Genomic DNA, 27,369 nt, shown 5'->3' on the forward strand with positions numbered 1-27,369 from the left:
AAATATATATCAATAATAAATTTTTTTTTTGTGGAAGAAAGAAGTGAGAAAGTTATGAAAGAGAAAAAAAAATAGAGAATGAAGAGAGATTTGATAAGTTTGATAAAATATAAGAGTTGTATTATTTTAATAATAAAATTAAGAACTTTAAGGTCAATTTTAACGTGGTGGCAAAAAATCAAATAAGGGTATTTTTGACTTTTCCACAACCACTAATTTTCTTATATTACTAGTAGGATACCCGTGCGTCCGCACGGGTACTGGTTTGGGCTAGACTAGGTATACCAAATAGATTTCATATTTAATTTTAAATTGAGAAGTATTACATGTAAAATTAAAAATATACAAATTTTAATGTGCAAAAAGAAAACTAAATTGTTGTTGAAAGACAATGATTTAAATAAATTAAAAGAAGAATGTGTCAAAAACAATTGATATCCCACATATAAAATGGATAAAAGACCAAATTGATTTAAATATTTTCTTCCGTATATAAAAATACTTTAATAAACAATATAATTATTTTAAAATGTCATAAAAATGCAAATTAGAAAAAAATTGTTATACAAAAAAATAATATTATCTTTAATAAAAAGACATTTTTTAAAAAGAAAACTAAAAGGTTTTATCAAAATTTTTTTACATCAATAATATATATTTTAACATAAATAATTAAAAACAAAATATTTTTACCGTGTTTGGATTAATACGTTATTTTTACTTTTATTTTGTTTTATTGTACACAAAATATAATAACTCGTGCGACCGCACGAATGTTGATATGATTACTCGTGCGTTGACACGGTAGTGACGTGTTACCCATGCATTCACACAGATTTTGACTTGGTTACCCGTGCGTTCACATGGTACTGGTGTATTATCCGTGCGTTCACAGGAATTTTGGCCTGATTACCCGTGCACTCACACGGTACTGATGTGTTACCCGTGCGTGGGTATTGGTGTGGTACGCACGTTTTTGTTTTTTAAATGTAATAGAATAATTAAAAAAATAGAAAAAAGACATATTGTGTAACCAAAATAGTTTATAATTTTTAAATGAGAAAATAAATGAGAAAAAATTGTTTTAAAAAGAAAGACATATTTTTAAAATAAAAACAAAATTGTTTTACCAAAATTACTTAAAATATTTTATTTTATTTTATTGTAAAAAGAATGTAATAACATGTGAGTTCGCATCGATTTTAGTTTGAATACCTGTGGATTCGTACGGATACTGGTGTGTTCATTCAATTATTATTTGTGTTGAATTTCATGTAATTAATTTAAAATATAAAGTATTTAAATATTGTTTTGACTTATCATAAAATAATTATGAATTGTTTATATTGACATATAATTTTAATGTCATTTAATTCATAAATTAAATGTGTTTTTTTGTCTAGTATCTTTTTACTTATAAATATTTGTCTCATTTATTTATTTTTAGTAATATAAATAAGGGTTAAATATGTATGAGGTCCCTGTAAATATGGCACTTTTCAGTTTTAGTCCCTACAAAATTTTTCTTCGAACTTTGGTCCCTGTAAGTTTTTCCGTCCCCATTAAGAGTCCCTCCCGTTAGATTCCACTAACGGAGGGTGACGTGTCATGCCAAAGGTGTGAATTTTTTTTTACAGCTGTTTTTATTGGTGACACGTAGGACAATTGTGTTAAGACAAAAGGGGATCGTGAACAATTTTAACCCTAATTTCTTCTGCAGCTTCCTTCTTCATCTCCACACTCTCAAATTTCACTATCCCCTTCTTTGCCTTTCCTTCTCTTGCTTCGTTTGAATTAGTCGGTCAATTGAATACGTCGCTCGCAAGCTCACGATGTCATCTTCGTCAAGGAGAACGAAGCCAACATCTTCATCAAGTGTGAGTACACGTCCAGGTAGAAGATGTGCGTGTGATGCTCGTATGACTTCGTATTACTGTAAGAATGGACCTAACAAAGGGAGCCTGTTTTGGAGATGTCCATTTTGGCAAGGTGATGAAACTTGTAACTTATTTATATGGGATGATGATATTGCTCAACGGACCGGTGTTCACGAAATGTCAGATCATGAGAGCAAGATGAAGGAGGTATCAATTTCTCTTGAAACTATGAGAGAGTTGTACGAAATTTCACAGAAGAAGAACAAGAAATTGAAGGTGAAGATAAAGTCAGATGTTGTGTATGGAAAGATGAAGACTTGGTGTATTGTTGTGTCTGTAATGGTCAATTTGTATTTTCTATGGAAATGTAATTGTTGAATCAGTGTTTGGAATGTTCATTTTGGATGTAATGTTGTTGGTACGAAATCTGAGTTTGTTAACTGTTGAATTAGCTATATCATCTGTTGTTGTTTTGTGGCCAATAATCTGAGTTGGATGTAATGTTTTGTTGAATCAGTTGAATCAGTGATTTTTTTATGGCCAATATGTATTAATGTTGTATCAGTGTTGTATCAGTTATTCTCATTCAATTATAATATGTTTTTGTTTACACCAGTTGGCATATATTTGTCTATAATTTGTCTATGTTTTGTCTATATTTGACTATAAAATTTGACATATATTTGACTATAAAATGTGTCATTAAAGTGACATATAATTCATCTTTAAACTGACCTGTAAAACACATATATTTGACCATAAAATTTGATCAGTACTTGTCATATAAAGTCACTTACAATTGGTCTCCAAAATTTGCACAAAAAACCATTGACATACCATTAGGTTTGATACATATGTTCATAAAACACAAAATAGATTGCAGTAACATGAAAATAGTTAGAGGACTAGCCTCACTAACATTACAAACATAACATTTCCTACTGAGTTCATTCAAACTAAACAGCATAGCATCACTAAGTCATCCTACTGAGTCATCCTTTTGCAAATGGCCTCCCAATCTTCTGACTGCTTCCCACCCTTGGATTGGTCTGAGGTTGCTTCATCTTCATTAATGACCAAAGGGTCATCAGGCTTCTTTCCAGGGTGTCGCACGCTCGCGAAAAATGAACAGAGTCGCCACCAATATATTTATCCCATAAGGGAAAGGAATATCAGGAAACCTAGGAAAGGATAAGAACAGGGTCTTGCGACCAGAGAATCTAGGTACGGGAGTCGGTTACGCGAGGGGAAGGTACTAGCACCCCTCGCGCCCATCGTACTCGATGGTATCCACCTATGTTTGTTTCTATCTAAAGGGTGTGTACTATGTCTATGTCTATGTGAATGCATGCAAAAAGAAATACGGGGAAAAGAAGGAATTATTTACAAGTGTGCTCGTTCAAGCCCCGCGACTTGATGCCTACGTATCCTTTTCAGGAATCAGAGCGCCGTAGTTCGGCTAACGATTTTCTGTTTGTTTTTGTGTTTTTTTAGTTGGGCGGAGTTAACGCTCGCGCTCTTGCATAAGGGGACAGCCTAGGATGCAATAGAGCGGAGATAACAATGCCCTTAAGAAAGGAGAGAAAGAGAGAGAGAGAGAGAGTTTGAGTGTTTCGAGGAAATCCCTAAGGCAAGGGAAACTCGAGTTACTCTTTGGTTTGTGTCTTTTAGAATTTGGGAACTTACGCCCGAATGGTTCCCTAAAGCAAGGGAGATCCAAGCACTCGAATGATTCCCTAAAGCAAGGGAGATTCAAGCTTCCATTCCCTTTTTAATGATTTTCACTTTTTTATTAATGTTTTTTTAAGTATTTTCTTAGTATTTTTTAAAGGGATTTTATTTTGAATATTTTTAGATGTTCTAGTGTTGTAAAAGAAAAGAATGAAAGAGAAGGGGAACTATTCCTAATTTCTAAATCTATGTTATGGATTAAAATCCTAATAGAAAAGGGGGAAGAAAAATCAATTAAGTTGATAAAAATCAACTTTAAGAACCAAGGGTATATTTGTCATTTCACAATGTAGAAAATATTCACAAAAGAAAAGGATTAAATCTAAACTATTTATGAAAATGTATTCACAAGCATGAAGGAAATTAATCACAAAACAAATTTCATTTTTATTCACATGGGAAACTAATTTTGAATTATCAAAGAAAAACTATTTATTCTTGTTTATGGTTTATATGTAAAAAATTTATTAAAACTCAAGGGAATCTAATCAATTAAAAGATATAATTTCTAAAAATCTAATTGGTAAGAAAATATTTTTTGTTCTTTTTATTTAAAAGAGTTTCAATTACTTTCGCAAAAATAAAAGAAATAAGAAAGAAGAAAAAAGCAATTTTAATGTTTATTTTCTTTATTAAGAGCCTGGGGTGTAAAAGTAGTTTTTTTTTTTTATATGAACTAACAGCAATTAAGTAAAACTGGGCCTAAAAAAGGGGTGGCAAGAGGAAGGCGCATCAGGCCCATGGTCATCAGGCGCACGTGGTGCACTAGCATCAGTGGGGTGTAATCCAGAAATGTTACTAGGTCCAGAATCTTGTGGCCCAACTGCTCTTTTATTCTATTTCCATTTATTTACCTGTTGCAAGATTATTATTATGTGGTATGTGATTTACTTTAAACCTATGCTTCCATATTAACGTGACCACATAATATATTAATAGGTCAACTGTATTTTAAAATGAATGAGGACAAAAGACAGTACCCAACCACTCTTCATGCGCCAGCACATCAACCCAATCATATGGATAAGCCAAAAAGGAAAATAACAGAATGTAAAGACTAATGGAAAGAAGCCACGTGGTGATCTGAGATAAAATGCCAAAGCCTTACACAGACGCCGGAGATTCCTCCGGTCGTCTTCCTCGACGTCAACAGCCACCGGAGACAACCAACACGCCCAGAAAAACGAAAATCCGCCACTGCCCCGCTCGTTTTTTCGTGTAGATCACAAATCCGGTGTCAGTTTCCATTAATATTCCCTCCACCACTCGAACCGAACACACACTTAATGCCCTAGATCTATAGATCTTCACCAAAATACACTCTGAATATGTAAATGCCCTCATAATTCATCACTAGACTCAGATACACGATTCAAACGTCTAAACAATATGCACTTCACGTGAAACAATCCGAGATTCAGGAATCACACTAAGCTTCATACAAATGCGATATACTACTGATTACATGGCGCTATGTGAAAATGAATTTTGGAGTTACCTGTAGAATCTTGAAGTAAACGGATAATAATGAAGCTCCACAGATGAGTCCGAACGCACACTTGATAGTGATGGTGAAAGATCTTCGAAGCCTTGGATGAACCTTGTGCCGTCTGATAAATAAACTCAGAACAGAATCTTGAATTCGGAGGCCTTGGTTGAATTTGGAGGGAGGCTATGGGGATGACCTCGCTGAAGAAGAGTGAGGGAAGGTTGGAGAAAGTTCATGACGGTTGAGAGTGTTGGTGGTTGGTGGCTGCAGTGGTGGTGATTGGTTCTTGGTGAAGAGTGTTGAATGAGAGCGAAGGTGATTGCATGAAGAAGGTGAAGTGAAGTGGTGTGGTTGCTGAGTAACGTTCGCCGGAGTCGGTTACGGTTGTTACAGTGGCGGCTGTGAGTTTGTTATATTAGTTACGGTGGAGAGAGATGAGAGATGAGAGAATATAGAAGAGAGAGTGGAGAGAAACTGAAAATGGAGGTGGAAGTGTGTAGCATGTGAGTTTGTGAAGCGAGAATGGGAAGTATGAAGAGAGTGACGAGAGGGAGTGGAGAGAATGAGAGAAGGTGAGAGAGAGTGATGAGAGGACGAAGAGAAATTCAAGAAAGAAGAATGGGGAAAAATGGAAGTAGAGAAGGGAGGGCGTGTGGAATGATGGCTGTGCACAATTTCATTTATATATGGCCAATGATTGGTGAGTGATGAGGATTTCTTGGATGTGGAGCTTAGAGTGTAGCTTGCAGCATAGCTTTTGCATTTCTTGAATGTGGGACTTGCTTTGGTGTGTATGTTTGTAGTGAAGGGCTTTACAACACTTAGGGAACAAGTTTACCACATGGAGCAAAGTTCCTTCATGCCTTTTCCATAACTCAGCAATTTGCATGGCTTTATGTGGAAGTGTGTTGTGAGAATTTATCATAGCAATGCTCATGCAAACCCATGCAATATAGGTTGAGCTACCACTTTTAAAGGCGAATATCTCGTGCCATGCTCCATCAATTGACTCACACTTATGCTCAATGGGAAGAGGGGATGGAATACATGAGATTTGCTGTTTGAAAGATCTTGAATTACCATCTAGAAATGGGAGAAAAGTGATCATGAATTCAAGGCATCTTCACTGCGCGCGCACAGCAAGGAACTGGGCTATGCCTATAGTCAGAATATGACTTTGTGAGGGTGACACTTTGAGCCCCTCTATCTTGCCCCTCACTTACTCAATTGTTGTGAACTCTGGATCAATGTAAAGAGGGCATGGTAAGGATTGGCTTAGAATCAAGCTTGTTCAAAATAGTGACTTGTGGAGGAAGAAAAAGGCATTGACATTTGGCACACCATGTGTTTTCTGAAATGCATGCGTGTGCCCTAGGAATCTGCCTTGGCAGCATGCAGGATTTGGCCAGTGTTGAGGCACTACTTTGAAAGCTTGCATCTCACTCAATATTTGTTCAATTTTCCCAATTCTTGTTTCAATGGATAGAGGAGATGGCAAAGAAGAGAATGGTACCAAGTTTGCATTCATGGCCCTTTTGTAGAGCTCAAAAAATGGCTGGAGATTTGGCCTGCCATGTGTTTGTTAAAATGCTAGGTCATGACCTGGCCCATGACCTGGATTGTGACTTGGATTGAATGAATTTTCAGAAACTTCACACCACTTTAACTCTTCATACAAGCTTCAAATGAAAAAATGTCCGACTACAAAGTTGTTCTCCTCCATGAGAGGAACAACTTTGATGTTAGGAATTTCTTCAAAAAATGCCATTTGCCACGTGTAAACTAGGGCTGAAGTGGACTGCTCATCAAGATTCAAAATGCCAAAAAAAAATTCTAAGTGTTGGAACTTTTGTCTTTTTGCTATTTTGGCAACTTTTGTCGAACTCCCGATTTTATCCATTCTTTGACTTTTCTTGACTGATTTTCCACCAAAAGTCAATATTTGAATAATTCTTCTGATTTTGACCCCAAAAGTCAACTGTTCTGATTTTTCCGACTATTGATGAAATTCCCGATTAAATCTCTTCCAGTCAAATCCAGTCAAACAAACACATCCACATAGTCAGTATGAGAAGCTTTTCACACATAGAAACCATTCCTGATTAAATGTTGACCAGAAGGTCAACTGGTTGACTTTGGTCAAAGAAACCCTGATTTAAGGAACCAGATGATTTGCAAGCCAGTATCCTTCAACCAATGCCTTGACTTGAGACAAAGAGAAACCCCAATCCAGGAGGACTTCCTTGAACATAGAACCACATGATTATACCTCAGTCTCCTTCTTCTCTGATCAAAATTCTTTGCAACAGAGCTTTTTCTTGCTAGCCTTTGAATAGCACCAATGATATGCATGCATGGGTATGGATTATGACCTAGGTGATGTATGTACATGAATGCAAAGCCTAAGCCAGATAAAAGTTAAAGGGTAGGAAAAATTTGGGGTATGACACAGGGCCAGCAGTATTCTTTGTTTTTATGGTCCTAAGTCTGTCACTCTATCGTTTTTGAACACCCATATCAACAATCTTCTTGGGCTTAGGCTTCTGGTTTGGTTTTTTGACCTAGTAATAATTAACAAATACAGTTAATCTATATAAATCAATCATTTAAAAAAGTGTGAAATGTCCAAATAAGACTTACAGGTTCTGAACATGTTGGCCTGGATGAAGAAGAAGCAGTGGCTTTGGAAGGTTTCTTGACCACCTTTGGAGCTTTACCAACAAAAGTTCTGACTGTTCTTTTCACAGGAGTTGTGTCAACATTCAATGGTTGAACATCTAGAATTTCATCATCATCAAGAAGCTTAGCCAATGTTTCAGCATCTATACCACAATACTTTTTAAGAGAAGACTGTGAATCATTGATGTCAGTATTTTCAGTTGGAATGGGAGCATCATGAACATCATCTTGCACAGGGACAACATCTTGAACATCATCTTGAACAGCGACATCATCTTGCACAGGGATATCAGCTTGAACATCATCCTTTTTAGGAATAGAATCAGGAACTGGATCATTTTCAGGCACAGCATTTTCAGGAACACCATCTCTTTCAGGAACAGCATTTGCAGCTACATCACATTCTGGATCAATAGTCTTAGTTGCCCTAGATTTTTTTGTCTTGGGTTCCACTTTATCTTTCTTTTTCTTGTTGATAGACCCTGTAGGCCTCCCCTGATAAAATTCATAAGACATAGGTCAGTCTCAATCTCTAAAAATGCAGGAAAAAGAAATAATTATGTTAGTTACAATACCCTTTTTTTGCTTGTTTGACTAGCCTGTGTCGGAGCCTCTTGTGTTGGAGCCTCTTGTGTTGGAGCCTGTTGTGATGTTGTTGCAGCAGATACAGCAACTATCTGCTTATTTTTCTTGCAGGTCCTCTTGTTGTGACCTAGTACAAAGCATATCTTGCATCTGTGGGTTGTATTTGTTCTTTGCCACTTTGTTTGATTTGCCTTATCAGGTTCTCTCCTGCGTAGTTTTTTGGGCCTCCCTGGGCCACGTTTGAACAATGGTGGCATGATAATAGGATGTGTTGTCTTAGGCCACTTGTTTTGCCCATTCAAAGGTGTTATCACCTCACTATAACAGTGTTCATAAGTGGTCCTAAGATAACATTTGTGTACATACTTAACTGGGTCATCAACTTTCCTATGAATGGCTGCTACAGCATGCCTACATGGTATCCCAATCAACTCCCAATAGTTACATGAACAAGTGTGTTTTTCTAGGTCCACTACAAAGCTATCAGTGAAAAGCACATGTGTTACCTGAAATGTTAACCTACCAGCATATGTTGTTGTCCAACTAGCACTTTTCTCTATTTCTCTATCTAGTCTCCTTAATGGTTTGGTCATTACATAACCCTTATAAAGCATTCACCTTTTCCCTAAGTGTTGCAAACCTACCCATCAAGTAGTTTCTGATCCACTCAAACATTGTTATAATGGGTTTGTCTCTTTGCAAAAGTATGGTAGCATTAAATGATTCACTAAGATTATTCATTAAAACATCACATTTTGAGTAGAAAGGAAATGCATGCTTACACCACTTGTGTTTGGGGATTGCCTGCAGCCACTCATAAGCATCCACACTTGCTTCCTTGATCATGAGCATCTTTGCCTCATGTGCCTCATAATAAGTTGCCTTAGCAGCAACCATCATTAGATCCCTAAACAATGTCCCTCCACCAAACTTCTTTTTGAAGTTAGCATAAAGATGCCTTAAACAAAATCTATGCTCAAAGGAAGGATACTCCTCATCAAACACATTGACCAGACCCTAAAACAAATACAAATACTTTTAAGTAAATATTGTACAACATAAATACTTTGAATTTTAAGTAAACAACATAAATATTGTACCTTTTGCTGGTCAGAAATAAAACACCATCTTCCATCACCAATATCTTCCAACAACAACTTCATGAACCAGCTCCAAGTTTCTTTTGATTCATTTTCTACAACTCCAAATGCAATTGGCAAGTACTGATCATTTGGATCTCTTCCTACAGTAATGAGCAGAATTCCACCATATTTGTGCTTCAAGTGCATCCATCCAAACCAATGAAAGGTCTGCATGCTTTTTTTAATGCCATCTTAGTCCCATCAAAACACATATAACACTTCTCAAATCTTGGATTTAACCCTTCACCAGAACATGTTGTGTTGAGTTTGAATGTATTCCCTGGGGTTGCCCTTCTTAACTCAGCACCATAAGACCAAAGGAGGTTGAATTGCTTACTAGAGTCACCTTCCACAATCTGTCTAGCAATCTGCCTTGCCTTGAATGCCCTACAACCTGGGATTTCTGTTGCATATCTAAGCCTAACATCTGCTACCACATCATTCAACTTCATCTTTGTGTTGTTCTTCAACCCATCCACAATGACCTTAGCCACCCAATCAGCTTTAGCACATCTATTAAAGAACTGTCTTCCACACTTGTGCTTAGAATACAAGGTTTTAATCCTAAAAGTAGTGGATGTTAGGACTCTACTACATAGCACAGTGTAGTCACACTTCTCCTTATCCTTACATACAACTCTACATCTATTGGCATCATTCTTTTCAAACTTAACTTCCCTCCCATTAAGAACATTGTGCTCTAGTATAGCATCTTTAAACTACATAAGTGAACGAAACTCCATTCCAACTTTAAAAACAAAATCTTTAGTGAAAGATTCTTCTGCATTGAACCTTATAACACATGGTCTATCATCACCACTATCATCATCAGCTCCACTGTCCAATTCATCTGTCATGTATTCCTCCTCAATTACATGTGCCTTGCCCATCTCATCTGTAATAAATATGTTATTGTCTGTTTCATTAGGGACAGCATTGTTTGTAACAGGTGGACTCCTAATTTCACTAGTTTTACCTACACCAACTACTTCCTCAAAGTCATCTTCAAACCCATTCATCCTTTCTTCCTCACTGTCATCAAAGTGTACATCCTTGATACTCTCATCACTTGAATCTCCACTGCATTCATCTAATGGTTCCTTCTCTGATGCACAAGACTTACCCTTCCCTTTTTGCCTAACAGAGTCCATAAAAGTCAGCTCTCCTTCATCTAGTTTTGGCTCACAATATATCTCAACTTCAGTTCCATGACCAATAGCATAAGCAGCCAACTCAGCTAAATCTCCATCATCTCTGAATGGATTTAAATCAGCTTCAAACGATCCTGCTTCATGTTTCCACCACATCTTAACCATCTCAAAATCAAATTCAGGGTCAATACTCTTCACTAAATCACAGGCCTCAAAGAAAGACCAATAGTCACTATCTTGACCACTAAAAGCATACATTTCCCCACCATCATATTTCAGTTCAGGGTCTTTTACAAACTTGCCCCTTGTGTAGAAAATAACTTTAAACTTAGACATTTCCTATTAGGGCAACACAATACTTAATTCAATTTCTAATTAGGGCAACAAAAAACGACAGATAAAGTACATATGTTGTACTCAACAGATACGACATAATAATCAAAATCTTTGTCCTATAGTAGTTAATGTTTGTTTAACAACCACTATCATTAGAAAATAGCAAAAAGTCGAAGAAAGATGAACCATTCACATACCTGGTCCACGCAAAGTCGAACGAACGAATCAGCTCCACTAGGCTTCGTTTTGGGACCACAATGTGCTTCGTTTTAGGACCACAAAGATGCTTCTTGTCTGGGATGTTGGGACCACGATGTTGGAAGAAAGAAGATTTAACTAGGGTTTGCAGTTGAATAAAAAAGAGCTTGAGTAAAAACGAAATGGTTGAACTGTGGGTGAGTTTTTGTTTAAGTGAGTTTACCCTTATCATTTCCACGCTGGCGAATCAGAAAGAAATAAAATCCACGTATGTGTTACACGTCACCCTCCGTTAGTGGAATCTAACGGGAGGGACTCTTAACGGGGACGGAAAAACTTGCAGGGACCAAAGTTCGAAGAAAAATTTTGTAGGGACTAAAATTGAAAAGTGCCATATTTACAGGGACTAAAAACTTATTTAACCCTATAAATAATTAAAAAATAACATAATTTCTCAATGTTACGTTTAAGTGTATTTATTTTTAAGAGACTATTTAATATAATAAATTAAAAAATAATTTATAAAATTAAATGAAAAACGATTTTTTATTTTACGTTTGTCTAAATGTATTAATATTTTACAAAAAAAAAATAGATTAAACAGATTTTAAGCTTTTTAAGAAAAATAATAAGACTCTTTTTAATCACAAAATAATTTTTTAAGATAGAAAATGATGGGATATATTTGAAAAATAAACCAAAGAGAGGTCTCAACAACTATTTTGCTTCGTTTGGATTGAGATAGATACATAGATAAACAAAGTTACCTCATAATATGTTCGCCTCCTTCACTCTTGTTCTACAGAACCATAACGTCACTATCATCTTACACTTCAGATCTGCAATCGAACACCGACGATGAATCCACAAAATCAAAACCGTAACTTTCCCAAACCCTAACAACAAAATCAAAACCCTAATTTTAAACATTTAACCAAACAAATTTTAAACATATAACCAAAAAAATCAGAAAAGATACAATTTGTAAACTCAGAATTTCTATTATTATGCTATGATTCAAAACCATAGACACAATAATCTCTAACAACTCAACCAACAAACCGATAGAAATAGAAGAAATTTCATAATCAAAAAGCAAAAATCTCTTACCACATATGAGTTTCTCTAACAATACCATACTTTCTCAACAAATTAGTCACATACCCTTTGTTCCCTCTATCCAAATTTAAAGCAGAAAAAAGAAGAGGTAGAGAGGGAAGAGAAAAGAAAGGGAGAGAAGAGAGAAGAAAGAAGAGGAAGAGAGAGATGATGTTGGGAAGAGAGAACACGTGAAAGAGGTGAGTTATGAAAATTGGTTTCCGTGAAAACAAAATAAAGTGGAATTTCATTAGTTGATTTGTAACCAAACAACCCTGTGTGACATCATCTAACCATTCTAACTTAATGATCAAAGGCAAAAAAAATACAACTATGTAATTGAAACAAAAAAATATGACATCATTAGTTAGAAAAATCATTTTTTAGACACAAAATAGCCTTACTTTGGTGAGGTGGAAAATGTAGAGGTTGGGGCATTGGTGTCTTTTCCAGAACTATTAAAGTTCTTATATGGTAGATTTCCTAATTTCCTTAGATACCTCTAAATGTTTTCCAATTCATAGAACAACAAATTCTACGAAAAAATATCTCTTTGTCTCTCTGAATTTCTTCTAGGACATCCCCTCTCGGATTTGGATCCAAAAAGGGTTGAAAAACACCTTTTATAAATGTCATGGGAAGCACATTGTGTTTCCTTGAGACGCGTCCCGTTTCTGAAAAAACACATGAATTCCTTAAAGACGCACTGTGTTTCTGCCAAATATAGTGTGTTTTCGTGAATCTTCCAAATGATATTTTAAAATCAATCACCACACAGACACACACTCCCAAATCATTTTTGGACTTCCATAATTTTGTTGCTAAAAGTTACAAAGGTGACCAAAGGTGAGTGTGCCTTCTATCTAAATTTTCTTTCCGTTATCAATTGGTTAGATGAGCATATGCTTTAAATTAAATCTTGAAATTTATGTTATAGATCATACATTTAAGGATACTATACCTTTTTTGTGTTTATGTCAAGTCAATTCTTGGCAAGCGTGTTACTCATGTATTGATGTCATGATATGAATAATGTTGTTGAAGTTGAGAATGAGGAGGGGACAAAATATGCATTGTTCCCTACATTTATGTTTTGTGTCAACAAAATATATTTTGGATTTTGATATTTTTCTTCATTAATGTTCTTTTATTTATGCTCAAGTGCAATTAAATTATTTAACTCATTTGCCTATGGTTTGTTATGCTATCTTCTGTTTTTAGGAAATATAAATATATTAATTTATACTCCTTCCGTTCCTTTTTAATTGTCACTCTTGCCAAATTCTCTATAACCAAGACAACCAAAAAATAATAAATATATTTACATTTCCAAATTTACACTTACTTTTTCATTATTCAGCCTACCATATCTCTTTCCTAGATACTCCTCATTTAATGTCTAGATTTCACTAATAACACAACTTTCTTAACTTCTCCAACTTTCTTAACTTTTTTTTTACTTAAAGTCTCAACACTCTTCTTTTCTTTTTTCATCATACACTTAAAATTCATCTTCCCTCCAACTCTATTACTCCAAATTCATGACATATTTAAAATCCAACTTCCCTCTAATTTTATTATTTCAAATTTCATGCTTCCCACCAAAAAAAGAATTAAAATCATTAATAGTTTAAGTGTATATATACCTTTATATTGTAGGGTTACAAGATACAGAACTCATAAAATATGGCTTCAAACACTACTAAATTTTCAATGTGTAATATAGATTTTAATATAGAATTTTCTCATTTTCCAGATTTAAATATTGGTGTAGAAGAAGTAGAAGATCATTTTCCAGATTTAAATGTTGGTGTCAAAGAAGTGGAAGATCATTTTCCCGATTTAAATGTTGGTGTAGAAGAAGTTGAAGAAACCAACAATAATATTGGTACTGTATTTATTCTTTCCTTGTTTTTTCTCTTTCAATTTTCTTATTTTTATCTCTATGAATAATTTATGGTAGTTAATTGGTGAATAATGACATAGTAACTCATTAATTTAATTGTTGAGATTATGTACATTTTGTGGATTCCCCAAATACGTTGAGGAAATAATCAACCAGATTGTTGAGATTCTTTCCTTTTTGTGGATTGCCCAAAGAATTTTTTTTTACCAAAGCAAAACTGACTTCTTTCATTCAATAAAATAGTATCAATACAAGGAGGTATAAAATTAACGTAACAACATCGAGACCAGGAATTGACCGCCTTTGTTAAACAATGAGCAACCATATTTGCTTGACGCTTAACAAACTCTACCTCAAAGTTTGGAAAATCAAGTAACAAAAGTTTAATAGAACGAATGATATAACTAAACTCGGAACCTCCGACAACATTGGAATGGATAGCTTGCACCAATTTTGCGAGTCAGTCGAAAAAACTACATGATCGAGATGAAAGGCTAAAGCTCCTTGGATAGCTTCTTTCAAAGCCAACACATCTATTTCTAGCACAGATAAAGTACCAACATCCCAAGCAACGCCCACCTGAACAAAATTCCCCATATTATCTCGGATACACCAACCTCTATTGGTGGTTCGTAGACTACTATTATACCCCCAATCGACATTGCACTTGAGCCAACCCAAAGGGGGGATCCAATGATGTGGATTAGGGGGGCAGCCTCTCTATCTTGAACATTTTGTGCCATAAACCAATCCTGCCACCTGTGAAATGGGAACCAACCAAGTCTTCACGCCACCTCCTTCTCGTTGTTCCAAATAAAAGTATTTCTATTATGCCATAAAGTTTCAATCATAACCGCAAAACGCCCAACCACTTTTCTATCCACCGCACTACACACTTTCAAAATAAGAGATTTAATGTTATTAAAATTATTAATAAAAGGTGCAACAGTGTCGTGCAAACCTGTTGTCGTCCAACAAGAATTAGTTCTAGGACACCCCAAAAAAACGTGCCAATCATCCTCCTCAGAAAAATCACAAAACTAACAAGTAGAAGGAAAAGGTACATGATGTTGTTTTAGCCGAACCCGTGAAGGCAAACAACCTATGCAAATCCGCCAAATAAGGTGTTTCACTCGGGTTGGCGCAAGAATAGACCACAGACCTTGCCAGTTAACCTCATGATTCTCCTGGGTGTAGCACTTCTTTCTACTCTTCCAAACTCGATACCCTGAACGGACATTATACTGACCATCTTTTTCTTCCTTCCAAACCAAGCTATCTTCGGTAACATCCTCCACAAGCGGAACAAAAAGAATTTCCTCCGCCTCTACACAATCAAACAAATAGCGAATCACCCTCATATTCCACTGCTTAACGTTAGGAAGCATCAAGTCCTTAACAACCAAATTATAAATACCTTGTTGTTGCGGCCCATGCATACAACCCTCTGCTCTACCTCAAATCCAAGGTTCATTCATTACTTTTATTTGGATACCATCACCTATACTCCACCTACAACCAATAGTTAGCACCTCTCTGGCTTTCCAAATACTTCTCCAAACAAAGCTAGGATTATAACCGAGATTAGCATCAAGGAAGGTAGTTTTAGGAAAGTACCTTGCTTTAAAGAACCTGGACACCAACGCTTGCATATTATTCATGAGAAACCATCCTTGTTTTGCAACCATAGCCATATTAAAAGCTCTAAAATCTCTGAATCCAAGGCCCCCCTCTCTCTTGGAGCATGCTAACTTATCCCAAGCCATCCACCGAATACCCTTACGATTAGAGCCCCCGCACCACCAGAAAGCATTCAACATCTTCTCAATCTCACTAATCATCGTTTCAAGAAAAATATAGATACTCATCATATAGGCCAGGATAGCTTGGAGAACCGATTTGATCATGACTTCTTTCCCCGCTTTAGATAAGGACCGACCTTTCCAATAATTAATTCTTTCCCAAATCCCATCTTTGATGAACGTGAAAGTAGCCTTTTTACTCCTTCCAATCATAGAGGGCAAACCTAAATACTTCCCCGTTCCTAACACATGACGAACTCCCATGACATTGGCTAGGTCCTCCTGTGCTGGAAAACTTAGATTACGGCTAAAGAAAACCTCGTATTTGTTCAAATTGATCTCCTGGCCGGATGCTTTAGCATAGGTTTCTAGAACCTTCATAAGATGTGTTACTTCGTCTACATTGGCCCTGCAAAACAGACAACAGTCATAAGCAAAAAGCAGATGCGACAAACTAGGTGCCCCTCTGCATATTTGTATTCCATGGATGTTTCACTTAGCAACAGTCCCCTTGATGAGGGTCGGAAGTCCTTCAGTTATAAGAATAAATAGGTAAGGCGACAGTGGGTCGCCTTGCCTGAGTCCTCTTCCTGGAACAATAGGTCCTACAATGTCTGAATTAACCATTACATAATAGTGAACCAAAGTAAAACACATCATAATCCAATGTGTCCATCTCTCAGCAAATCCCATCTTCAACAACATACCTCTAAGGAACCCCTAGTCCACCCTGTCATATGCTTTACTGATATCGATCTTAAGGGCCAAATGAGCTCGCCTCCCTTGCGTCTTTCTCTTAAGGGTGTGAATAATTTCAGTCGCAGTCATAGCATTATGGAAAATAGAACGACCCTCCACAAAAGCTGATTGTTCCTCAGAAACACACTTATCCAAAATCGGCTTCAGTCTATTTGCCAAGGCTTTAGAAACCACTTTATAAATAACGTTACATAGCGATATGGGTCGAAAATATTGCATTCTACTGGGTTGCACACACTTTGGAATCAAACATATATTCGTATCGTTGAAAGATTCATGAAAGTAGCCTCTTTCTAACCACACCGAAGCTGCCTCAAAAATATCCTCTCCGCATACCTCCTAGAAGTGCTGATAAAAACCAGGATTGAACCCGTCAGGCCCGGGGGATTTGTCTGGGTGCATGTCCATCAGTTCTTCATACACCTAATATCTTTACTCCACTTCTCAAGATTCTCTGCACATGAAGAAATTTTCTTCATCACCTCCGCCTGCTCCTCAAAGTTCCAGCCATCACACACCACATCTTTGATACCCTCTTCCTTTAACCAACTGTTTTCAAAATGAAAATGATATCTTCTACCATTATTCTGGACCGTATCACACGATAACAGGATGGGGCTATGATCGGAGTGCGATGCTATGAGATTTGTAAGTTTAGCATTAGGAAATGTCGTCATCCAATTAGAGTTAGCAAGAGCATGGTCCAATCTTTCTTCTATCATGTGATTTGTTCCCCTACTTTTCACCCAAGTAAACTGATAAACTTCAAGAATAATGTCATACCCCAAAATATTCCCACCACACTTTCATATTCAAGCTCATACCAGAGTTCAAAACTCAAAGACACATTCTCCTAAACAATGGCTCAATGAACTAGGGTTTTGAATTCTCTGAAGAAAATCAATGAATCAAAGTCTCCAATGGATCTCATATGGTTCATGATGTTTCAAGTTATCTCTATGACAAAATTCAGGCTCCAATTCCAAGGATTGCCCAGTCAATTGCTCAGAAAGTCAACAGTCGACTAGTTTGACCTAAAAGTCAACTGTGGTCAAAGTACAGTCACAATTCCTGATTTTTTGTCAACATCTTTATTTTGAATTATCATTCATCATTTGATCAAGGATTGATCATGATTCATCAAGGAAAGTTCAGAAATCAAGAAAACTCAAAGTTTCTAAATTAGGGTTTTTTGACCTAACGTCAACTGAACTTTTACCAGCCATAACTTTCACATGGAACATCAGAAATTTTCCATCCAAGGCTCGATTTGAAGGAAATTGAATTCTCTACAACTTTGTCTCTAACATGCCAAGGCTAGAAATGCTTCATTTGAGAGATATGAGCAAATACATTACAGGTCCTTCTAGAAGCTCGCAAAAAGTTGTTTTCTTCCAGGAGCCATATCTTCAAGATAAAATCTTCAAATGCAAAAACTCTTCCAAAGTGCCTTGTATAGGACATCTTGGGCTTTCCAAAAAGTCCTAGATCATCTCCATATGATAAATATTGAAAGAGTTATGATTGGTGTAAGTTGGGCAAAATTTGAGAATTACATGAAACTCTTATTGGTGAATTTTGAAAGTTTGAGTCATGGGTCTTTAATTTCAAGTTGCCCACGTGGATTTGAGCTCATCAAAGGCCCATAGATCATTTTATCTTTATTTTGTGGTTTTTATTTATTTTATTTTGAATTTATTCATTAAAATCAAAATAAATCAAAATAAAATCATTATTTAATGATAAAATACGATTTGATTATTTGTAAAATCATATAATCAGATGGAGGTTGATCTAATGGCCAAGATTTAAGGAAAATATGCATAAAATAAAAGAAGGCTCAAAATAGAAATATTTGGTGCAATATGGAATCAATCAAATATTTTCCAATATTTTCCTCACGAATTAAGTGATCTTTGGCCTAAGTTTTCAACCCTAAAATACCTCTCTATATATTCCTAGCAAGACCTAATGAAGAGGACATGAGAAGGCAGCCAAGAGAATAGGGTGTGAAGTTCCAAAATTCCAAACAAAAGTTGCACTTTCGAATCCCTAGTTGCAGCCACCCTCAGGCAATTCCAGACGTTTATTCTTGTTCCTGGGGTCTTCAAAGGTAAGTACATGTCCATATCCATGGCCAAGCATACGTGAATCATACATGTCATGAACCATAATTGCACTATATTTGTGAATTTCGTATTTTGATTTCGTTGCGTTTTCTTTCAAAACTAACCTCACTAACGTGTTCCAGAAGCTCATTAGAACATGTTTGATACACTCTTCGCGAGGTTTAACGTGAGAATCACAAAACGCCATGGTTAGGGCTTGAACATGGCAAGGCTTCGGTTTGCAAGATGCAGCCATCATCGAACCTTAAAAACTATACCATTGAATTCGTAATCTCTCATATAGTGGACCTGGGTTAAATATGCGTCTTGCTTCGTTGTTTTTTGTGTGTTTCAAAACGCAGGTTCCATGGATGCTGAACCAAGTAAATTGTGGGTGATTCCGCATGAAAAGCTGCAGGTACATAGGAAGAGGATAATGAACAGTACCTAGGATATTGGCTTGTACGCGTGGCTTGAGGCTGATGGCTAGTCAAACATTCTCTTCCTCTCTCCACTCCTTAGTAGTTGGTCAGCAAATCAAAACCTCTCTCCTCAATCTGATTGGACGGTCAACCAAGACGTGGGCCACGCACGCAGGTTTTATGAATTCCAAAAACAATTAATTATATGTTTACTTTTCATTGCGTTTTAGTATCAATTAATTGTGATGGTTCAGTTGGCAAGGAAATGCATGTAATCTGCAGGGCCTGGGCTCGATCCCAGCGTCCTGCATTTGTTTTATTTTCACTCTTTTGTATGTGTTTCCCAGCAGATTTAGCGTAACTAGCTAGCGCGCGTCCACAATGCACCTTCATGCTGCGACCATCAGATTACCAGCGCTCCAGATCCAACGTGCCTGGGTTGAGGATTCATCATATGGACCTCCAGGCTTACCACACTCAAGCAAAATCCTGGTTTTGTTTTACTTTATTTCATTTACTTAAATATTTGTTTCATAGTTTTAAATTAAAAACTTAAAACCTTTTTTAACCTATTTTAATAATTCTAAGTAATATTTTTAATTTAGGTTTTAAAGTAATAATTTTTAATTTAGATTTTAATTAATAATTTTAATTTAGGTTTTAGCTAATAATTTTAATATAGGTAAATAATTAATTTTTAGGTTTGTTAGCCTTGATTTAATTAGAAACCCCAGTAGCCTTAGGTATTTTTAGGTAGGTGTTGTCCATTAACTTAGCGTGTCAATTTGTCTCATAAAACTTCATTCACTAAAAAATCAGGGTCTACCTTGAATATTTTCAGAAAACCTTTTGCCTTCCTTTTTTTAAAACTTTTTTCTATTTTTATTTTACCTGTTTGCCTTGCCTTTATTTATTCTATTAACCTGATTAACTTGTTCCCCCATTTGGGGTTTGCCTCTTTATTATTATTGCCTAATTGCCTTGCAGGATCATAATATTTTGTATTTTCATGTGGTTTGCCCACGAGTTTGTTTTTTTTTTGCCTTATCATTGCAGGGAATCATCTACTTAATTATTTCTTGTGGTTTGCCCACAAGTTGTTTTTGCCTTATTATGTAACTGCTCACAGGTTGTAATAGTTAATTAGGATTTTATTTTTCTGCCTTATTTTCTGTATGATTAATTGCGTGGTTAGTAATATAGGGAGTGAAAACCTTGAACTGAACTTAGAATCATTAATTTTTATAAGATAAAATTATCTGAATTTAATCACTTGATTGTGCACCCACACACCTTTAAGGTTATCCCTCTTGTTGCCTTGTTGCCTGTTGCCTTGTGAACTTAAAAATAGTCAAGTCCCTCGGATACGAGGATACCTTAGCAAATGTTGCCCTCAGTTCATTATCATCACTAAAAGATCATAAGTCCCTTCGATGTTGCCTTCGGTTATATGATCTCGTCCCTTGAGGTTGCCTACGATATGATGATGATAGTCCCTTTCAATTGCTGAGGTATCCTCATTGGTTGCCTAAAAAGACTATTTTATCCTTCCCTTAGACTACCTGCCCTCTTTATGGCAGGGACAGTCTTGTGGCGAACGATAACTTCGATGACCCTTCAAATCCAATGAAAGGACTACCTGCCCTCTTTATGGTATGGATAGCCCTTTCCCATTAAAGTCTTAAAGAACATAAATCTTAAACTTAGGGTAGGTGCTCCTGATTGCTTACTCTTTTCAAATTCAAAACCCTTTTTCACACTATCTTTTCAAATACTTTCAAAAACAAGGCTACGCTTATTTACAAGCTAAAGTCCTTAACAAAGTTTTTACTATTCACACACTACACTTCAAACATTTTAAAAATAAAAGTGAGCTAAGCAATTAAGAGCCCATGGATAACCACGGATACAAAGGGTGCTTACACATTCCCTTTGTATAACCTACCCCCCGAACTCAAAGTCTTTTAAAAGGTTTTTTCTGTTCTTTTAGCCTTTCCTAATTGGATGAAATAAAAGTCGGTGGCGACTCTTGCTATCCGCAACATTTATAAAAGTCAGTACTCCCACCGTATTACAAATAATATCCGATAAATCGCAATCACTCACCGCTTGACGGAATCATGAGCACAACCAATTTGGATGAGGATGTCTGCCGTTTTTATCTTGTTGAGTAAGGAGATCGTTAAAATCTCGAATAATACACCATGGTAAATTCGACATGTCCCAAATCTCCCGAAGCATGTCCCAAGCAAGTCTCCTTCTACTTCTTTTCAGGAACCCATAGTAGCAGGTAAGCCTCCATGCACCTTTCTCTTCATCAGTAACCATAATGTTCACAAAATTTCTAGTATAGTTTAAAACGCTACAACTTTCAGTGTTCATCCATAAGACCGCAAGTCCAACACTTCTTCCTTCAACATCCACTGCTAAACTAGCATCAAACTTCAAGATTACCCGAATAGTCTCCAGCTTACGAGAATTAGAGAGAGTCTCGGCTAGAAAAATTATATCGGGCCGTTGTTGTTGAGCTAACTTCTTCAAGTTAGGAATTATACTCGGGTTGCTCAAACCCCGACAATTTCAGCTAAGGATTTTCATGAGTCCCCCGGCAATCCTGGCTTCCAGGATGTGCCGTTAAAAAAGACTGATTAATTGCTATATCTTCCTCCTTCTTACTCTCGGCAACTTCACCCAACTCCCTTCTGGGTTTCTTTTCCACATGTTCCTCCTTACTGTGTGGCCCCTTTAAGTCAATATATGGGGAGCTATCACTAGTTTGCTCCTTACTGTGGCCCTTTTAAGTCAATATATGGGGAGCTATCATTAGTTTGCTGAGGTTGTAACAAAGACTGATTCAAAGGGCTGCTAGGCTTGGTGAAAGTGTTAGTATATTTCTGTTTAATAAGGGGATGTTTGGTGTTTGGATTTTTGTTCTTGAAATGAACTGGTTTTGGGTTTAGTAAGGTATGCCCAAAGAATTACTATAACCAAATACACTCGTTTCATAGCATCATCATAAGTTAAAAGGAAGAATAAACAATTGAGAACCCCATGCAAACATCAAATTACCTATTAGCCTCCCCCACGATAGCAACGTAAACACCACCCCTCAAACTGATAACCCACCTACAGCAAATCACTTACTCAATGCCAAACCATTTAAATTCAAAACCAAACAAACACATATCAAACCTGGACAAACCAACCATAAACAATCTCGTCTGCCCAAACTCATACAACCACAACCTCAAACCAAACTTTCACAACCTCCACATACTGCCCTGAACCTTGACCAAGACAATATTTCCCTTGAATTACATAGAGAAACTGAACAAGGAGAGAAGAAGAGGAGAAGAGAGCCTGCTGCAATGGCGGATAATAACGGAACCTCATCGACTGTTCATTTTTTAACGGCAAGTCCTGGCAGCCAGGACTGCCGGGACTAATGAAGATCTTAAGTTGGAATTGTCGGGGTCTGAGCAGCCCGCGTGCAATTCCTAATTTATGTAAGCTAGCTTGTATGCACCAGCCAGATATCATCTTCCTATCAGAGACTCTCGCTAAAACTCGCAAATTGGAGACTATTCGAGTAGTGTTGAAATGTACGGCCTATTTAGTTAGTGATGTCAATGGTAGAAGCTGAGGTTTGGTGGTTCTTTGGAAAAACTCGGATAAGTGCAGTGTGCAGAATTTTACTCGTAATTTTATTAACATTCATGTCAAAGACAATAACAAAGGAGATTGGCGGTTAACCTGTTACTACGGTTTTCCGGAACGAAGCAGAAGAAGACAGGCTTGGGATATGATGAGAGAAATCAGCTCTATGTCAAATTTACCATGGTGTATAATTAGAGATTTCAATGATATGCTCTCTCAACAAGACAAGCATGGAATCCACCCACACCCCAACTGGCTTTTGCAATGGTTTTCGTGATACTGTTAGTGCTTGTAACCTCGTCGATATCCCTCTTGAAGGACACCAATATACTTGGATTAAGAGCCGAGGAACTGACCGTATGGTTGAAGAGAGACTAGACCATGCACTTGCTAATCCGTCATGGCTGAAGAAATTTCCATCGGCCAAGCTAGTTAATCTCATCGCAACGCATTCGGATCACTCTCCGATACTGCTCTCGTGCGATCTTGTTCTTCAGCACCGTCGGCATCTTGCTTTTCGTTTCGAAAATTGCTGGCTAGAAGAAGATGATATAGAAGAGGTTGTTCGACATGGGTGGCAGCAGGAAAGATCATGTGACGTTACGCAACAACTAGCTAATTGTGCACATGATTTGGAGAAGTGGAATAATAGGAACAGAAGGAAAAGGAAGGAGGAGTTAGAACGGTACAAATCAATTATGGAGTCTTACCGTAGTAGCCATGATGCTGAAGCGAATTCTCGTTTTTTCGAAGCCCAACGTGAATACGATAAGGATCTTATAAAGGAGGATCTTTATTGGCGGCAACGAGCTAAGATGCATTGGTACCGAGATGGTGATTGCAACACTCGGTTTTTCCATCAATCGGCAACGGCACGAAGGAAATTCAAGCAAATTAGTTTATTGAAGAATGATGAGGGAGAAGAGGATACTGAGCAGGATGAATTATGCAATGTGGCTAGAAGTTACTTTAATTCTCTTTTTACGGGAACAGTAGGAAACTATGAGGCTATTCTTAATTTGTTCCAGAAAGTAATAACTGAGGAAGATAATGAGAAGCTTCTCCGCCCTATTAAACAGGAAGAATTATATGATGCCCTTTGTGACATGCACCCTAATAAATCTCCCGGCCCCGACGGCTTTAATCCGGCTTTTTACAAAAACTTTTGCGAACTTTGTGGTAGAGACATTTGGCAGGCAACGATTGAATGGCTTTTGAGGGGGTATTCTCCGACATCCCTGAACAACACCAACATTTGCCTAATCCCGAAATGCTCCAATCCTCAAAGTATGAAGGATTATCGACCAATTTCCCTTTGTAATGTTGTGTATAAACTGGTGTCAAAAGCTTTAGCCAACAGAATGAAACATTTATTGAATAAATGTGTCACAGAGGAACAATCAGCTTTTATTGAAGGTAGATCGATTCTCGATAATGCTATGATCGCTTTTGAGGTCATCCATGCACTTAAAAGACAAACACGAGGCAATAGGGTGAACTTCGCCCTTAAAATCGACATTAGCAAGGCGTATGATAAAGTGGATTGGGGTTTCCTAAGAGGTGTTCTATCCCGTTTGGGCTTTGATGAGAAATGGATTCATTGGATGATGATGTGTGTTACTTCGGTACACTATACTGTTCTTGTTAACTCGGATCAAGCATGACCAATTGAACCAGAAAGAGGGCTTAGACAAGGGGACCCACTGTCTCCTTACTTGTTTATTCTTGTTACAGAAGGACTTTCCAAACTCATGACAGCATCAGTGGCCCGTGGTGATACTCATGGGATACAAATCTGTAGAGGGGCACCTAAAGTGTCCCATCTACGTTTTGCTGACGATTGTTTTCTGTTTTGCATGGCAAACTTAACCGAAGTGAGAAACTTGATGAAAGTAATTAAGACTTATGCGGAGGCTTCAGGTCAGGAAATTAATCTGACTAAAGCGGAGGTGTTTTTTAGTCGCAACTTATCCAAACCAGCTCAGGAGGATCTTGCCAGTATTATGGGAGTTCGTCATGTGTTAGTGTCATACCCCAAAATTTGCCCATACGTTTTCTCCTATTCAAAATCAAATCAATGCGCAAAACCCATAAGACACATTCTCCTATACAAAGGCTCTGAACTAGGGTTTGATTCTTTCAAAGGAAAATCACTGAATCAATGGCTCCAAGGCATCTCATATGGCTCAATATATCTCACATCATCTCCATGACAAGTATCAAGTCTCATCCCAAAGAATTAGTCACTCAATTGTTCAGAAAATCAACAGTCGACTAGTTGACTTAAAAAGTCAACTGTGGTCAAAGTAAAGTCAAAACTTCTGATTTTTTGTCAAGATCCTCATATTGAAGTATCATTCACCATTTGATCAAGAATTGTTCATGGTTCATCAAGGAAAGATCAAAAAATCAACAAATCAAAAAGTTTCTAAATTAGGGTTTTGTACAGGAAAAGTCAACTGAACTTTGACCAGCCATAACTCTCACATGGAACATCAGAAATTTTCCATCCAAAGCTCATTTTGAAGGAAATTTGATTCTCTACAATTTTGTCTCTCACATGCCAAGTCTAAAAATGCTTCATTTAAGAGATATGGACTAAAACATTATAGGTCACTTTCAAAAGTCAACAAAAATTCACTTTTTTCAAAAGTACACACAAGGAGCATGGAAAATGATTTTAATATGAGACCAAAGAAATTGGTTAGAGGACTCTCTAAGGTTTCTAAAAAGTCCAAGAACTTGGAAAAATATTGAAGTATGAGGAGATGGCAAGGTGTACAAGTTCACTTAAATTCAAGGGCATGTATGGAAAGAAAAAGCTCAAAACCACCAATATTTCCAAATGGGCCTATGATCTTTCCATCCAATCTCTATCATGAGCCCATTCACGATCCAAAACAAGAGTCATGATATTTTTGCTATTTTTATTAATTATTTTATGGTTTATATCACTTTAAATCATAAGTTAATTATATAAAATAGTAAATTAAATAAAGATTTGATCTTGCTTTGAGTTTAAATCAAGGAATCAATCAATATAATCCTCCAAATAGATCAAATTTCGTTCAAAGCAAATTGGTGAAGAAAAGATTTGGTTTTGGACATATTTGGAAAGATTTGCAAATCAAATTTTCTCAAAGAACAAATCATTGATTCAAGGAGATTTGGTCAGAAATTGTTAACCTAAACCTTTCTATTATAAATACATAACAAGTGCAGACCCCAAGGGTTACAGAATTCTGCCTCCAAGAGTTCCAAAACCGAGTCCAAAAATTCCAAGAAAACTCAACTTCGAATTCTGAATTAGAGGACAATTCAAGTGATTTTGTTGATTGCAACGTGTTCCAAGATCCTCAAGAAAGTTGTCCCAATCATCCCAAGGCTTTAAAACATCCAGAACAAGACGCTGTAAGTCACTCTTAACCGATTCTTAAATTGCTTCGATTCTACAAATTCATGCATTCATTCTCGAATCCAATTGCATATTTGTGTTTCTTATACTGTGTTGATTAATTCTGGAAAGTTTTGGACATTATGATGTTGTTATATACGTTTTGCCATGTTAGGGTTTGCAACTCCAATTTGGGGGTTTTTGCTACAGGTTAAATTAGGCCTAATTAAAGACAAGGTTGTGATCGTGAGACCTGGACGATCACATCTATGGTCTCGCGAAGAATTTTTGTTGTGTTTTTGTTGTATTCGTAAAAATCACAGGCTATGGCGACAGATGAAGCAACCGTAGGTAAAGGGCCTGGTTTTGACGACGGCTGGAGGTCAGGGATGAGTACGTGTCCACGTACTATTGGCCCATTCAAAACAGAATTGGCGCGCGCATTACTTGGTTTTCCTGGGATCCGGTGCGTTAAGAAACATGGCTTATCATGCACTCCCATCATCGCAGCCATCCGATCATCATTATTTCCGATCCAACGAGCGTCAGAACGAGGGTGCACCATGGACTCCCACGCGCATGCTACACCGGATCGACCAGCTAAGTTTCTAATTTTTTTTTATTTTTAATTGCATAACTCTTTATTTATATTTATATATATATATATATATATATATATATATATATATATATATATATATATATATATATATATTTTGTTTTGTTTTGTTTTATTTGTATTTATTAATAAAACTTTATTTAGTTTTCTAAAAAACCTTTTTTTCCTTTTTATCATAATAATAATAATGATATTAATAAATATTTTATTTTAGAGTTATCTTATTTAAATTATTTTTAATTTACATTTAATTACTTAATTACTTTAAAAATTCACGTTTATTTTATTTTAATTCCAAAAAATTATAAAATTATTTTTACACTCGATTTTACTTTTCTATCTTGATCTAATTAATTAGGTCGCGAGACCAATAATTAATTAAAATCATATTCCATTCGAATCCTGATTTGGGTTCA

The 27,369-nt window shown here is 36.5% G+C and overlaps 2 protein-coding genes across 2 annotated transcripts; both read right to left on the bottom strand.

The window, feature by feature from the left end:
* Positions 1 to 8,964: 8,964 nt before the first annotated feature.
* LOC131659255 (uncharacterized) lies at positions 8,965 to 10,990 on the bottom strand. The gene is made up of 4 exons (XM_058928466.1): positions 10,304 to 10,990; positions 9,661 to 10,222; positions 9,462 to 9,604; positions 8,965 to 9,378 (listed from the first exon to the last, which is right to left on the bottom strand). The coding sequence occupies exons 1-4, from the start codon at positions 10,988 to 10,990 to the stop codon at positions 8,965 to 8,967; spliced, it is 1,806 nt and encodes a 601-aa protein (XP_058784449.1).
* Positions 10,991 to 14,977: 3,987 nt separating this feature from the next.
* On the bottom strand, positions 14,978 to 17,475 carry LOC131659256 (uncharacterized). The gene is made up of 6 exons (XM_058928467.1): positions 17,175 to 17,475; positions 16,741 to 16,914; positions 16,491 to 16,608; positions 15,688 to 16,403; positions 15,355 to 15,519; positions 14,978 to 15,087 (listed from the first exon to the last, which is right to left on the bottom strand). The coding sequence occupies exons 1-6, from the start codon at positions 17,473 to 17,475 to the stop codon at positions 14,978 to 14,980; spliced, it is 1,584 nt and encodes a 527-aa protein (XP_058784450.1).
* Positions 17,476 to 27,369: the final 9,894 nt, after the last annotated feature.

Source organism: Vicia villosa, linkage group LG3 (genome assembly GCF_029867415.1).
Source record: "Vicia villosa cultivar HV-30 ecotype Madison, WI linkage group LG3, Vvil1.0, whole genome shotgun sequence".
NCBI classification, from domain to species: domain Eukaryota; kingdom Viridiplantae; phylum Streptophyta; class Magnoliopsida; order Fabales; family Fabaceae; genus Vicia; species Vicia villosa.